Raw genomic sequence first — 14,943 nt, 5'->3', positions numbered from 1 at the left:
CTCCCAAGTTTACCAAGGACACTGTCTTATCTGTCGTATGAACAAGTCCAGACCAAAAATATCTATCCTCATCATCTCCCCTGTAGAAGGGAATACCATTTTTCCCCTCTTTTTTTCTACTAGCATTATTACCATGCACTGATGACTCCTGGTCTTCTAAGGAAAAAGTATTCAATGGTTGTTGAGGGATTTCGTGTCCAAAAGATTGGCCCGGAAGTAAGGAAAATCGAGGAGAAATGATCGGGTGAATGAGGGGCAATTTGAACCTAAAGGATGTGAGATACTAAATGATTTAAGGAGATGTTTTCTTTTAGTTTTCTAAATATAAGAGCAGTGATCGATTTCCTGTGGTTCAAGATGGGTCGATGGAGAAATTTTAGACTCATAACACTGACTTCCAGAAAGAAGCAGCACAAGCAAAGCACAGAGATGTGACTTTGTCAGCAGAGAATGAGGTGGAAGCAGATATGTTGACACAAAGCAGCTCAGAAAGAATCAGAGGCGAGTTCTGGAGGTGATGGGGGAGGACAAGTGAGTGATGGGATAAAAAGTGCGAGAGGAAGACATAGCTGGAAGCATAGGTGGGAGGTAATGTTATTTAGAGGAGAAAGAGAACAAGCTGGATGACAAATTAAAAAGATGTTGACGAGGTGTGAGCTTTGTAATTCTAACCATTAACAGGTAAATACCCTGAAGCCTAAAATCCACATAAATCAAGCCATGTTTGACATTTCTGTTTTGAGTCATGCTTAAGCTGAATTTCATAGCGCTCAGGAGAAGAGTTGTTGCCCTCTGAGGGGAAAAACATTAGAAAGCAAAGCCTAGAAGCATCCATCATGTGATGAAGCAGCCTCTGGACCAAGACTTAGTGTACTTTTACAGCAGTGTAGTTCAGCCAATTTTGTCAATATAGAACCATAAATCTGCTTAACTCATTACCACCTCCTCAGCAAGGTTGATAAAAAGACAGAAAGGCAGTACCAGTTTAATTTATGTTGCTTTGATTAAAAGAGAGTGACAAAATTACTCTGCAGAAGTCTGTAATATGCAGACAAAACTTCACTAAACTTTTTAAACTGTACGTGTCAAGGCTACAGTTTTAGCCACAGCTTGTCAAATTATACTCTTGAATTATTAAAACGAACTCATTAAAGTTTATGACAGCAGGATTGCTGATCCTTCAGGCAATTAATTGAGCCTCGTCAAACTGGAAGTCAGGCGACATCTGATCTGACAGAAAATTAGGTTTTTGGGGCCCAATTCTGGTTCAAAATTAGCCCAATTTTCACAGAGAACACGAGACAGACAAATTAACATTTAATTGGGTCTAGAGCCATTAAACTCTTTCATTAAATCCTGTGTGTATCTTTTATCAAAACATTCTGTGATTAAAGTGCAAATACAATTATGAGTTGACATTTTGTTCAAGAAAAACTAAAGAATTAGTTTGTAGAGTCATTGAGGTCCACACTATTTTACCTTATAACAGGCCTTTGTGGCAATTTGTGTGGGTATATATATATGGGTGAGTGCCAATTTGTCCATGTCTACAAGCACACAAAACAAGAAAAGACATGGTAGAAGGTTACATTGAGTTTAATGCAGTTTGTTGCCTAAGGTCTGTTGTCAGACCACCATGTCCTACTTTCTACTCTATTCTGTTTCCTATCATGAACAGATCATCCTGTTCCCTACTCGTTCATCTCCTCTGCAATGCTTTCATAAGAGTTTAGAGGTCTTACTGTAATTGACAGCTGTTGAAAAAGTCTGAATCAGTATAAAATACATGTTCATCAAGGGGAGGAAGGGAGCAGAACCAGTTTCTCTCAAAGTACTGTAAATAGCTGCTATAGGATAGATCATAAATTTGAAAGTCAATGTTTGGAGCATTTTTAAAGAATTCACAGCAAAGCTTATAAGCATCTGCAATAAGCTTACACTTTTTTTCACATTGGGAATTTATTGTTCAGCAGCACATTGCTTTATGAAATACACCTTCATTCTTTTCTTTTTATACATCCTTTTTCTTTTTCAGCAGAAGAATTTGATATTTGAGTTTTACAGATATTGTTTCAGTCATTCAACATCTTGCTCTCGTTCCACTTTCCTCCTCATAGAAAGCTGAAACTGGGTTATTATTGTTAATAGGAGTTAAACATTTTGCATTTCCATAACAAATCGGTTTTTGAGTGTTACTTTTGCAGTGTAGTGGGTATTGTTTGTACAGCTAAATACCTGGGACTAGGTTTTATTTCTCAAGTGTAATAGATTAATCTATCCTTATCTGAGGGATTCACTTAAGGTGTTACAGAGAATCTCTTAAAAGGTGTCCATACTTCAGGAAAAACTGTTAAGGCAATCCCTGCACTGTAACAATGAATTCAGACTAAAGCAAAGCAGATATCCATAGATATCATTAGTTATATTTATATACCATCAACAATCAGCTGCCTGGAACATGTTAGATAATATGGTTTTAAGATGTTTTTTATGAGAGAATCTGAATCTTATGCTGAATTTGTCAAATGGAAAATGGCATGTAAAATGCAAAAGAGACACACACCGCATTTGTTACATTTGTACAAATACCTGTAACCAAACCAATAAGCCAGCTAACCAATAAGGGTAGCTAACACACTGAAGCTAAGTTGGTCTGTGGGAAATACAATATACAACAACATCTCATGGCTTTAACTGAGTGGAAGATCTCACAGCATAAAAATTATAAAGTCGACATAACTGTGAAGTGGCTGAAAGAGCACAAACAAATCAGAAAATTACTGTGGTCAAATCTATAATGTAAAATCAATTAATTAATTGCATCCAATAGGTTTTCGATGTAATAAAACGCACTTCTTTGTATGCATTGATTTCTTTCAACATAAAATTACTGTTTTTAAAATACAGTTACTGCATGGTACCACATGGCTTTCTTCATGTTAGTTGCAAAGGTCTTTTGTGCAACAGTTTAGTTTATTGTAAGGATTCCCTTAAATATGTGGTCAAGGTAGGAGGAAAGCCTTAGACACTTTTTAGAGACATTTAAGCACAAAGGTTTAGGGTGTTTTGTTCAATCAATTTCATGTCCTTATTTCAGACTATAAATTAAATCTTAATTTAAGGTCCTTTATGCAACTGGCCCCTGGATTTGCTATCATCTGCCCCTGTTGTTGGCTTTAAACAAAATATTGTCAATATTAACTGTCTCACAAATTTTCAGTTAAGTCCGGAAAACAGCTTACACAGCCTTTTACTTAAAGTTAAAGCACAGTGATGAAATCAATACCTCGCTCATGTTCGCAAAGTATGCACTGTATGACCCTATGATGAACTTTTGAGAACAAAGACTAGTGAGAAGAAACAGTCTGTCCAGTCATGTCCAAAGTAAAGAAATATACAGACCAGAACATTTAAAGCTCACTAAGTGTAGTTTATTCCATGCACGAGTACAAGTGTTAAAATGACTATTAGCTGTTTGCTGTGGGTAATGTGACTATTTTCTGGTCAATCTTGTTGCTTGGAAACAGCTCAGAACCCACAAAATATACTGCTTTCTAACATGTTTTTCATTGTTTTCATTCACTTACACCAGAGGTTGGGCTTCATTTTTAAACGTGAGCAGGCTGATATCGATCTCTCTCTCTCTTGACGTAACCACTGTTTCTTTAATAAGGAAATAAATTAAAAAAACAAAAATTTTGCAGAGTGTTACACTCTTCCAATTCACATACTACATTTTCTGGACTAAAACTGTGGGATGAAACAGAAAAAAGAAATACTGTTTAATTATTGGAGTTGGATCCAAAAAAAAAATCTGTTATACCAGCCTCACTGGGTAAACATGTTCACATTGAATTTCTCCCTTTATTTCCCACTGCTTGACAGTGTGGTACACTGCAGTATGGGCTGCTTCCTTGATGCTGCTGGCTGCGTTGTTGCTCAGTGTGGTCACTGTCTAGATAAATGACCCTATTAGAAAACACGGTGGGGGTTATCTGTCAGCATCACAGTTTCCCTTTGCACTCACTATCTTAGCACTTTCTGTGTGTGTGTGTGTGTGTGTGTGTGTGTGTGTGTGTACACGTTTGTGTGCCTTAGACTGAATTATGTATGATGGCGTCAAGGGAACTGTTACTGTTACATTCTGAAAACCTGCATGGGGTTTGTACCTTACCCTGTAAAGCTATTGTAGATGTTAAACATACAATAGCAGTAAATTTAAAGAGCAAATTACCAATGTTTGTGGTAATTGAATTTTTAAAAGTTCATAAGCATATAATGCAGTTTAGTTTCTGTTTCTTGCGCTGCTGCAGCAGTTTATTCCACCAGCGAGGCAAGTACCAAGGGAGACAAATACGATCGTTGCCTTATGTCAGCCTGTTTGTTAGTGGGATTACACAAGAACTGCTAAGCCAAATTTGGTGGAAAGGTGGGCAAAGGGAGAACCTGATAAATTTTTTAATTGATCAGCATTGTCTATTTTATCTTATTGGTAAATGAGTAACAACTAATTTGCATATCTATCATGAAATTTTTTACTATTTTGAATAATTTTCAAGCAGATCAAGCATGTGAAGTCAGGTGATACACACTGGACAGCAACAGTGTGGACCATTGTTAGCAAGAGGTTTACGATTTGTTAAAGCAAAATATTTAGCTTTTTGTCTCCCCCTGCATTTGTGGAATGTAACATCTCTGTTATTGAGCTGTTAAGCTCTGTGTAAGCCCTGCACATGTAAAGCCACATACATTAATATGTTGTCACGTTGAAGAGGCCACAAAGACAAAATTCCAAAAGCCAACAAAAATGTGATTAGCAACCGTAAAACAAAATGGTGTGACGTAGGGCTGAAGACCACAGTTCTGAGGTGTGGTATCTCAGCCCTCACACACTTATGGGCAATTTTAGGCCCAGGAAAGTGCATACCCAGCCCGTATCCGGCCCACACCTGACATGTTCATCCGGCCCACATACGGCATGGAATGATGGCACTTGGGCGGTCCGCTCACGTTTGCCAGAAGTGGGCCACAACCAAGCCATCACAATGCCAGATGTCAGCCAAAATCAGCCCAAATGAACCAGCACAATGGTCAGTGTTCCTTAAACCAAGTCAGAAGCACATACTGTTAAAGGTTCACAGACTTCTCTAGTGCTGCTTTTATTGAGCCAAATGTAAACAATTAGCTTTTCTTAAGTACAGCACTAATGCACAAATTTGTACAATACTTTTCCAGTTTTTCCAAGCTTGGGTTTGAGAGGGTGATATTGTTCCTTAATTCACTTAATTTGTCTGGCTGATTCCAATGAAGTGAATCAGACAGACAAATTAAGAGAACTCTAATATACATAGCTATAGATTATCTTGTTTAAATGTGTGGAATAACCAAAGTGCAACTGAAAGACCAGAAGTTGATGCAGCAACAGAGTGCTGTAATTTGTCACGTCTACTGTTAATAATCAGATTATTACAGGAACACGCAACAATGCACAGAACTAGTTCTGTTGCGTGTGTACTGATTCAGAGTGTGGAAAGTTTGCTTAAAAATCCGGAAGAAAAGGTATTTTTTTCCAGCAACCTACTCAAACTTGATTTTCTCCCTCTGCTTATAATTTTTGCCAGTGGATGATTTTACTGAGCAGCACAAAGCTAATGAAGAGTTTGAATCCTTGTGAGTTGTTTTAACACTTTTTTATCCTTTTTCATCTTAAAAGGATGATATTAGAGAATGAGTGATTGAAGGTGCAACTGACAGAAGTTACTTCAGCACCAAGGAGAGCACCTGGGATTTCTAAAAGCACAGCACAGTTTAGGGTACTGATATAATATAGCAATGGTTGCAACCATATTTTGAGGACAAACCTCAGCTGAATGAGGGATCAATGACTCAGGCAAAGTAAACGAAACAGAAATTTCACTCCTGCACTCTTTCTGCTACAAAGAAATAAAGAGGGGGCGGTCACAGGTTAACAAGCCGGTTTGCTTGAAATGGCATTACCAAAAACTCTTTGGAATGTTGGCAAAAACAAGCAAATAGAAGACCTTGACTAAACACATAATTAGCCTAAAGTTTGGACAAAAATGTATTTTGAAACCAAAGTCTAGTCGTAACTAGTTGTGCATCAGGGTTTCCTGTATTCTGGGTAGTGTTGTGTGTTTATGAATGAATTAAAACAGTTCCCAGCCAGGAGACAACAAGCACATAGATGGCCCATGTGCTGCTCAAGCCAATCTCTCATTAGTTAGATATCATATTAATGAAAACCACAGTAGATTCATGCTGCAGCTTGACTCAAGCAGAGAAAGAAAGAGGTGACAACTGTTGTGTTCATGCTTCATAGAGAAGGAGACAGGCACAGCTACTATATTGAGGCTAAGGATGTGTATGCTTCTTCCACTGAAACAATCAGCAGACAGCATTCTGGGAGCTCATTACAGCAGCCTCTGAGCAGGAGGAAACGCTGCAGTGGTGGGGAATTAGGGAGTTCAGTTCAGTGGGCTCAGCCCCAGCTGCACTAACAGTGAAAGACAGCCGGGCACAGGCCAGCAGGATAAACCCAAAATGACAGCCTGGGATTTGCATGAGATTCTCTTCCCATCCCACAAGCACTCATTTAAAAGTTCGTAGGTGCACAGGGATAAGAGTTTGGATGAAGCCGCGTGGGTGGTGTGCAAAGACGAGCAAACAGAACATAACTTCATTAAGTTAAAGGTTTTCAGCCTGATACTGATCCTCTCCCAGATGAGGTGATTTATGGAAGCTGATGCCCTCAGAGTGAGTGCCATTTGACTATTTTGTTGCTTCATTCAAACGATGTCACATACTGTGATGCTAGTAATTCTTAGTGAATGGCTGGTTGCTAAAACCACTGTCAAGGTCTCCATAATCTTGTTAGGTGGCTCTTTGTGTGGTGTCTCATTGTATGTTCACTGTCTCTTCCGGTTGGTCTTACTCCACAAGCCTTGTCGAATTCATTCTCTCTGCCTCACATTTACCTCTCAGTAAATTACTGTATATCTCTGTGTGTTCTCCTGTCCCAGCAGAGCCGCAGTCCAAAACATTCCCAGTCCACCCAGTCTGGGCTTGCCGACCAGGCTGCCAAACTTTCCTTTGCCTCCGCTGAATCCCTGGAGACCATGTCAGAAGCAGACATTCCCCTTGGGTTCAATCGGATGAACCGATTTCGCCAGAGCCTCCCTCTGTCCCGCTCTGCCAGTCAGAATAAGCTACGATCTCCAGGTAAAGATTTGAGGCGCTTCTGGCAGGCTCTGTTGCAACATGCAGGTTGGACTCAAGACAGATTTGCAGCTTTCTCTCTGCTGCATGTAGCTGGTGAAGTGAACTTCTGTGCTTACAAAGAGTGGGATGACATTTACTGTGAACATGCTACTTAAGTCTAATCACCCTCCTAATAGAAATTGAGCGTAGTTAACACACAACTTCCATGAATGTAACAAATTTAACACATTTCAGTGTAGATGCAGAAAAATGTCAATATTTCCATACTGTACTTAATTAATCCTAATTAAAAGTTTTGCAATAGTACTATGAGCAAGAGTAGAGTTTACTAAAATAAGGAAAGTATATGACAACATAACATTTTTTCTTAAAATAGTTATTTTGGTGAGCATCACTTTCATTGTAATTGGGTTAATACACAACCTAGAATGGTACTGGATGCAAGGGCAATAGTAAACAGTTTTGCAACAAAAGGGCCTTTGGTGTGTAGAGAAGATTAGTTTAAAGATGGTGGAGACTCATAAACACCAAGGTGTGGGCATACAAAATTAGATGTTTCAGCAGAATTTAAATAGCATACCTGCCTATCTCCCCTGTTTCTACACTAACCACTGTCTTTTTTCTTCTCTTCCCAACATGTCTGCAGTACCTCACATATTTTTCCCAACGTTTAATTCTTGGTCTATGTCTGCCTTGTTTGTTCTTTTTTGTTTGTCCCATGATGTATGAAGATGAATTTACAGGTTAGTCAGGCTTCAGATACACCTCAATCTATTAATTCAATGGTGAATCCAGTTTTCTATGAAGAGTTTTCTGAGTTTTATTTTACTGTGGTAAAAATGCAACCTGTGCATGCAACTATGCAACTTAAATGTGGATTCATAGCCAGCCTCCAAAATCCTGTTCTCATTTCAATGAAAAAAAAAAAAGTCAGTTACCATGTCTCTTCATGCAGACATCTGCACATGAAAGCCATTGTTTAGATCTCATATGAACTTGCAGAGCATTTGAATCAAAAACTGATACTGCACACTGCAAAATGTGCCCCGGGATTGACAGAATTGCTTTGCTTGATATGTTTCCATCCAGTAAATCCAAAAACTTCTAACACAACCAACTCGGCTATATCGCTCTCTTTTTAGGTGTGCTGTTCCTGCAATACGGAGATGAGACCCGTCGGGTGCACATCACCCATGAGCTGAGCAGCCTGGACACGCTGCACGCCCTCATCGTGCACATGTTCCCTCAGAAGCTGACAGCGGGAATGCTGAAGTCACCCAACACAGCCATTTTGATCAAGGACGAGGCCCGTAACGTGTTCTTTGAGCTGGAGGACGTCCGGGACATTCAGGACCGCAGCATCATCAAGATTTATCGCAAAGAGCCCATTTATGCTTCTTACCCCGCGACTCAACACCTAGCTAATGGAGACCTGAGGGTGAGCAGAGGGCACCTGGGAGGTGTAAAGGGCAAACTCAGGGTTACTCTTATCCAATCTCCTGTTTGACAGCTGAGCCATCAGTGAGAACTGTGGTAGTGTGCAGTAGGGAGTTTTTTGGTGGAGGGTGCAATAGTAACTTTGACAGGCTATTACAGTGTATTGGGGTTAGTAATTTAACAGGTATTCCCTGTGGAAATGTATTTTTTATCTTCAAGTAGGCCATCTGTTGCTGCGTGGACACCAGAGAACAATGTTCCTCTATAAAATGAGCATATTTCAACATCTGAAACCATTTCTGCTTCAGTAAAAATCCAGGGAGCCTGACGGAGATATTTTTTTAATCATTTGATACAAAGCCCTGCCTACCATCTGCATCATTCACTCATTACTGGGAATTCAACTGCTATTAACTCTGCAAGGCAGGCAGTGAAAAGCAACTGTGTGTGTACACAATCTGTACGCACGTACTTTGTTGTGCTGTTCTGCATTTGTGTTTGTACATAAAAACAGAAACAGAAAAAGGGAGAGCTATATCTACATTTTAGTACACCCTCAGGCTCCATTTTTTATACCAGAAAAAAAAGGCACGATTAAGTGTGAGATGCACTACCTGTTTTTGAAGAGCTGTTGGTGACCAAATGCAATTGCAATATTGACGAGTGTCTAACCATTTACTTGCTTGTGTGAATGCTGTGTCTGTGCTCTAATGAGGAGCAACTGGAGTTCTTAGCTTTGATTTTATCTGTTTGGATACTTGTTTAACTATGTCCATTTGTTTGTTTTAAATTAATGTTCTTTTTGCGTATCATATTGTAAGCTAGGATACTGAGAAAAGAGAAAATATTAGAAATAGAGACAAGATAAGAATTTTATGTAGTCATGTGTCATGGAAAAGCAGAATATTTGGCAGTTGAAAGCTTCATAAATGAGAAAAATCACAACAGGAATCAATCCACAGCAGGGAAGCAGAGGTAGAGGTAGGTAGAAAAAAGCACCGGTGTGGGATTAACGCTGATCATCGACAAAGAGAGGCTGATCGAGAATAGAAAAAGAAAATCTCAGTAATGATGAAGACGTTTTGCACTTTGAAGGGTGTTAAGGTCTAACTTTATCTTATGCATCCTGTCACCACTTTGTTTTTGATAAAAATGTTGCACGTAGATGTGGTGCTCTATTGAATTAATCACACATTCTCCCTTTCCCCTCTCTGTCACTGACCTAATGGAACAAAAATAAGGAACAAAAGTATTTTTACTTTTTGGCAAAATTTTACTATTAGAACTATTAGATAATTAGTCTTTTGAGAAATTCATCGGCTTATGTTGACACCTGCAAGCTGGAACCACCTGCTCAGTGTCTGTAAGAACACATATGGGAAATGTGGCACGCTCAACCGTAGGTCTCCATGGTAACTGTCGTTCCTGCTTGCTCATTTCAGAGGGAAATGGTGTATTCCTCTCGCGAATCCTCCCCAACGCGCCGACTCAACACCCTTCCATCCTCTACGGCCTCAGCGTCCTCTGGCTCTCCATCCCGCTCGCGCCTCTCCTACAGCGGAGGCCGTCCTCCATCCTTTGCTGGGTCCCATCCCCAGCATGAGCAGCCCAGACATCCCCACCATCCCTCAGCTGGCCATGTTGCCAATGTAGGCCTGTCTCCCTCACCCAGTGCCATCCTGGAGCGCCGTGATGTCAAACCTGATGAAGAAGTTTCTGGAAAAAACAAGGCACTGATGAAGAGTGAAGGGCTGTATGCAGATCCCTACAGCTTGATGCATGAGGGCCGCCTCAGCATTGCCTCCACCCAGTCATTAGCAGCCATTGGAGACCCCTTCAGCTTCCCTGTTACCACCGGCCTTTACCGCCGCGGCTCTGTACGCTCCCTCAGCACCTACTCAGCTGCTGCTCTTCAGGGAGACCTAGAGGACTCCTTCTATAAGCCTGGAGGTTCGCTATATTCTGACACTTACTCCTCTGCCACTCTGGGTATGGGTTTTCGCATGCCACCCTCATCGCCACAAAAAATCCCTGACATGCAGCTGAGGGAAAGGGACTATTCCACCTCACCCAGAGCCTCACCTGTCAGGCAGACTTTCCGCAAGGACTCTGCCTCCTCCTCTGTGTTTGTAGAGAGCCCAAAGTCAAGGCCGAGCTCTGGTTCAGATCCACTGTGTCTCACAGCTGGACCTGGGGAAGGCAACAGGGCCACGTCCGGTTTTGGTTCATTGTCTGGACAAGACGGGGACACTAGCAGGTCAGTATTAGACTTTGTGATGTTTTTTTGTGAAGGTATTATTTTGCTCACAGACTGCGTTTAGACCTACAATATTTTCTAAATCAGCTTTTCATGCATGCAATGAGTGCTCATAAGCACATATTCCTGCAAACAACAAACATTTTTTGATGGATGTCTGCATTGTTGCTTTGTTTGGACATTTCAACTGAACAGGATTGTGTGTCAGGCCAAACTAATGTCATGTATTTCCATTGTAATGGACGCAGAATATATATATGTATATATAATATGTCTATATATATATATGCATACATGTTTGTGCATGTGTGTATTGCACAACTCACTTACCCTTGCTTTGATCCCTTTCCTTGATCCTTTCTATTTGTAAATCAGTTTTAATTCATACTGAATTAAATGTTTCTCATGTAGTCATGGAGTACAACCTTTTTTAGGGATCATCGCCTGGAGCGTATGGAGGCAATGGAGAAGCAGATAGCCAGCTTGACCGGCCTTGTTCAGAGTGTGCTGACCAGAGCACCAGACAGTGACAGCACGTAAGACCCTCCATCATACCCTATTAACCCTCTAAATGTAGCATAGAGCTTCAGCTTTGACACATAAGCAGGGCTATTGACGGGAGCAGCAGCAGGCTATTATCAGTGCCATTATCAGCTCCATAGTAGTGAAGTGGTGCACTACTTTGTGTGAGCACAGCACAAGTAGAGAGTACTAAACATCAGTTGTAGACCACTGTACAATTGATCTAGTAGTCAGTGATTTGTAAGATAGCTTTTCAGTAGAGTTTGAGGTCCTCACAGTCATTATGGCAAGCCATGTTCCCTTACTTAAAAGGGATTCATTTACTAGAAGATATCTTGGTAATATAATCACTCTTATAGTATCCGGTAGTGGTGCTGTTAGCGTTAGCACTGTAATTGCCTTGCCCTGTGGCCGTTGATCCTCAGATGCGGCCTGCTGCGTCTCTGCATGATGGCGGGCTGCCCTCCGGACCAAGGAACGGAGTTTTCACGGCCATTACCTTTCTCTTCCAGCGAGAAGACAGAAACCAACAGTGACGGCTCTGCCACTGGAAGTGAGTATAGCAGAGAAATTGAGACCTGTGTACTGAACTGTCACTAACACTGCTGTCCCTGTTCTGATCTCTGTGCTGTTTAGAAACACTTTCACTGTTTTATATTCCCACGAACTTCCCTATAAAATATAAGCAGTCTAGCAATGATGGTGATCTCCTGGTAAATTCCTCTCACAGTGGGAGGGTATACAACATGTGAGTCCAGGAGGCAGCCATCTTTATCATATGGTTGATTCAGTATTGTTCCAGTATTGTTGAACTGGTTATTGGTGCTTTTACACCTGCAGATTGGTTCAGAATTCATCCACAGCAAGTAAAAGAAAAAACAAATACACTCTTGCCTTGTAGTCCAGTCCAAGAGTTTTATTTTAGTATTAGCATGATTACCTGTCAGTTTTTTTGTCCAAAGACGAACTGAATTATTGAAGCTGTTGTAGACATGAAATGGTGCCCTCTTTTTAATGAGCCAAATTAAGAGCATAATACACAGAATAAGATACAAAACCACTGGCTGCACACCTACATAAGTTATAATATTTATTCACAGCTTTCTGAATACATATTTGAAAATCACGCTTTTTCTACTCTCCAGTCTAAAATGGAACTTACTAAACAGGAAAATGCACCAGTTTGGTTTAAGTGAACCCAACAGATTAAGTGTGAAAGCATCCCTAAACACTCGCTGAGGTAGAAATTAGATCTCTGACCGACAGTCAAACCCAAAGATTTTCAGGAATTTGATTTCTACCTTCATTACCTTTTGTTTTCTCTCCCTCTGTTTATCCTTTACCATCATAACTTTTTTTTTTTTTGCAATGGAAGTTGAAGAATTCAAGCAAAAATAAAGGCTGATCAAATCCAAAAGCTTTTGAATTAGTGTACCAATACCTGGGGGAGCACTCTTTAGTATTATATCAATCAGCTGATAAGAAGTTTTTAGTATCACTAAGAACAAACACAGGAAACGTGTAAATCTCTGTCAGACATATCCAAATAGACCTTCTAGCATCTCTGAAACAGTTGAATGATGTTAAATAAGCAAGCAAACATAAAGAATTGCAACCATAACCTAGATGAGGTAATAAAGGTGACACCTTTGAAGTGGTTAGAAGGTTTATTTCTTCTTTTTTCACTGTTCCTCAGCTGGATGTGTGGAAATGGAATTTTATCAAAATTATTCAACTCCAAAACACAAATGCTATTCATCATATATTTTTTGAAACACTGACAGGAATTTTTCAACATGTGTAACCTGAAGGAGGCTTGTTTCTTTCTTCTTTTTTTCTGTCTAAAATTCTGTAGCATAGGTTTGGTACGAACAAACCTTTTCTCTAGCCAAACCTTATCAGGGTCAGAGCACATATTCCGCTGCTTTAGGACCTCCCTCACAAATTGGTATAATGCCAAAAGACTAATCCGTCACCACAGTCACTGTTCTCCAGAATCGTCCCTCTTTAAAAATTAAATCTGAAGACTTTCCTCTTCCTCTTTGTCTCTCTATCACGCTCACTACTTTCTCGGTAACTGGTTCACTCTTTCTATATTCCAGCTGGACGGCTGAAGCAGAAAGGTAGTTGTCATCTCCTACTCTATCTACCTTTTCATTTCTCCTGTCAGGCATTTCCCATGGCTCTCTGCCCCTTGTATGGGTGTGTGGTGTTGCTGGGTAGCTGGCGGTGTCTGTTCTCATGTTTTCCTCCTGGCTGGTTTCCCAGGCAGCGGACTCCGCTTCTATTGTCTCTGTCTCTACTTCTTAAATTTCTGCTTGGTTGGCCCTTTGGGAATTTCAGAAGTTTGTTTTGTCACACACTGGACACTCCTCTAGGTATATGTGATCAAATAAATGGCAGGTTAATGGCCATACTCACAAAGCCCTGTTCAGATAAGAACCTTTCTTATCCCTGTGTGCCACCACTAAATAGAGCAATTTAACCTCTATTTGGGTTACTAATAGCATGAGCTGACATTTCTCCCTGTAGGTAACTAGAGTTTTGTGAATATGATGCTTTTTATTTTGCATTTCCACAGTGGATATAACATGTGTGCGCGTGTGACCAGATTCTTTATATATGTATATATGTTTCTTTCAGCCTTTATGCTGAATTTGTGTGCATTGTTTTTTGTATTGTGTGTCAAAACTCATAAGCTAAATAACACATTTGTTTCCCAATGACCTTCAACACCCTGCTCTGTGATTGGCAGCTAATACGCCATCAGCACCTCTGGCTCTAATGCCACCGCCGCCATCCAACACAACCCCGATGAACAGCGTTGGTCGCTTGCAGATGAAGCTCCATCTTCACGGTCTGCAGCAAAATGCCACCGACCTGCGCAAACAGCTCTCCCAACTACGCAAGATACAGGTAGTTATAGTGAAAAGCCATTCATATGTTTCTTAAACAGTCCGTTCTATCTAGCTACAAAATAATAGATTCTTACTGACCATTGGCCTTACCAATGGTTTTGGTTTGAAAATATTCCTGATATTTTATTTCATAGTTTGTCTTGTTTTCATTGCTGTTCAAAATTCAAACATTTGTCAGTTTATTGTAACTCCAAATGGCCTTTTGTGAACACAGCTTTGAGCACTCACACACAATATTAGCAGAGGATGAGTTCAAACTATTGCTGCACACAGCTGTTTATCTCTGTTATCTACACACACACATACTCTGAAAAACTGCATATCATTACATGAGCACTTCTAATCCTTGCACATCCTGTCATCTTTTGTGACTGAAGAGCAAAGAAAAACGTTTTTCTCTAATTTATTTCACACAGTCCTGGGGGAACTCATTTACAAGCCAATTTTAGTGCAGAGCCAAAAAGAGATTCAAAACTGTTTGTATGTGGCTGTTGGAAATGAGAGGGGTGGTGGATCGAGCAGCAGGGACAAAGAGGTCCAAAATTAATTGGTTATTTATTTATTTACTAT

General features: G+C 40.3%; 1 protein-coding gene across 13 annotated transcripts in view; it reads left to right on the top strand.

Annotated features, from left to right (window-relative positions):
- Nucleotides 1-14,943, top strand: part of srcin1a (SRC kinase signaling inhibitor 1a) — a 103,493-nt gene that overhangs the window by 67,972 nt on the left and 20,578 nt on the right. For 4 of the 13 annotated variants that reach the window (XM_075454524.1, XM_075454528.1, XM_075454520.1 and 1 more), the window contains exons 5-12: nt 7,041-7,239; nt 7,971-7,982; nt 8,382-8,677; nt 10,119-10,933; nt 11,368-11,469; nt 11,881-12,008; nt 13,558-13,578; nt 14,211-14,371. In XM_075454524.1, coding sequence (XP_075310639.1) covers nt 7,041-7,239; nt 7,971-7,982; nt 8,382-8,677; nt 10,119-10,933; nt 11,368-11,469; nt 11,881-12,008; nt 13,558-13,578; nt 14,211-14,371 — 1,734 coding nt within the window. The remainder of the gene's footprint in view (nt 1-7,040; nt 7,240-7,970; nt 7,983-8,381; nt 8,678-10,118; nt 10,934-11,367; nt 11,470-11,880; nt 12,009-13,557; nt 13,579-14,210; nt 14,372-14,943) is intronic. The other 9 variants (XM_075454519.1, XM_075454527.1, XM_075454525.1 and 6 more) reach the window with 8 other exon arrangements.

Source organism: Odontesthes bonariensis, chromosome 21 (assembly GCF_027942865.1).
Source record: "Odontesthes bonariensis isolate fOdoBon6 chromosome 21, fOdoBon6.hap1, whole genome shotgun sequence".
Classification (NCBI taxonomy): domain Eukaryota; kingdom Metazoa; phylum Chordata; class Actinopteri; order Atheriniformes; family Atherinopsidae; genus Odontesthes; species Odontesthes bonariensis.
The sequence above is the reverse complement of the archived record's forward strand: the minus strand, read 5'-3'. Positions and strand labels throughout refer to the sequence as shown.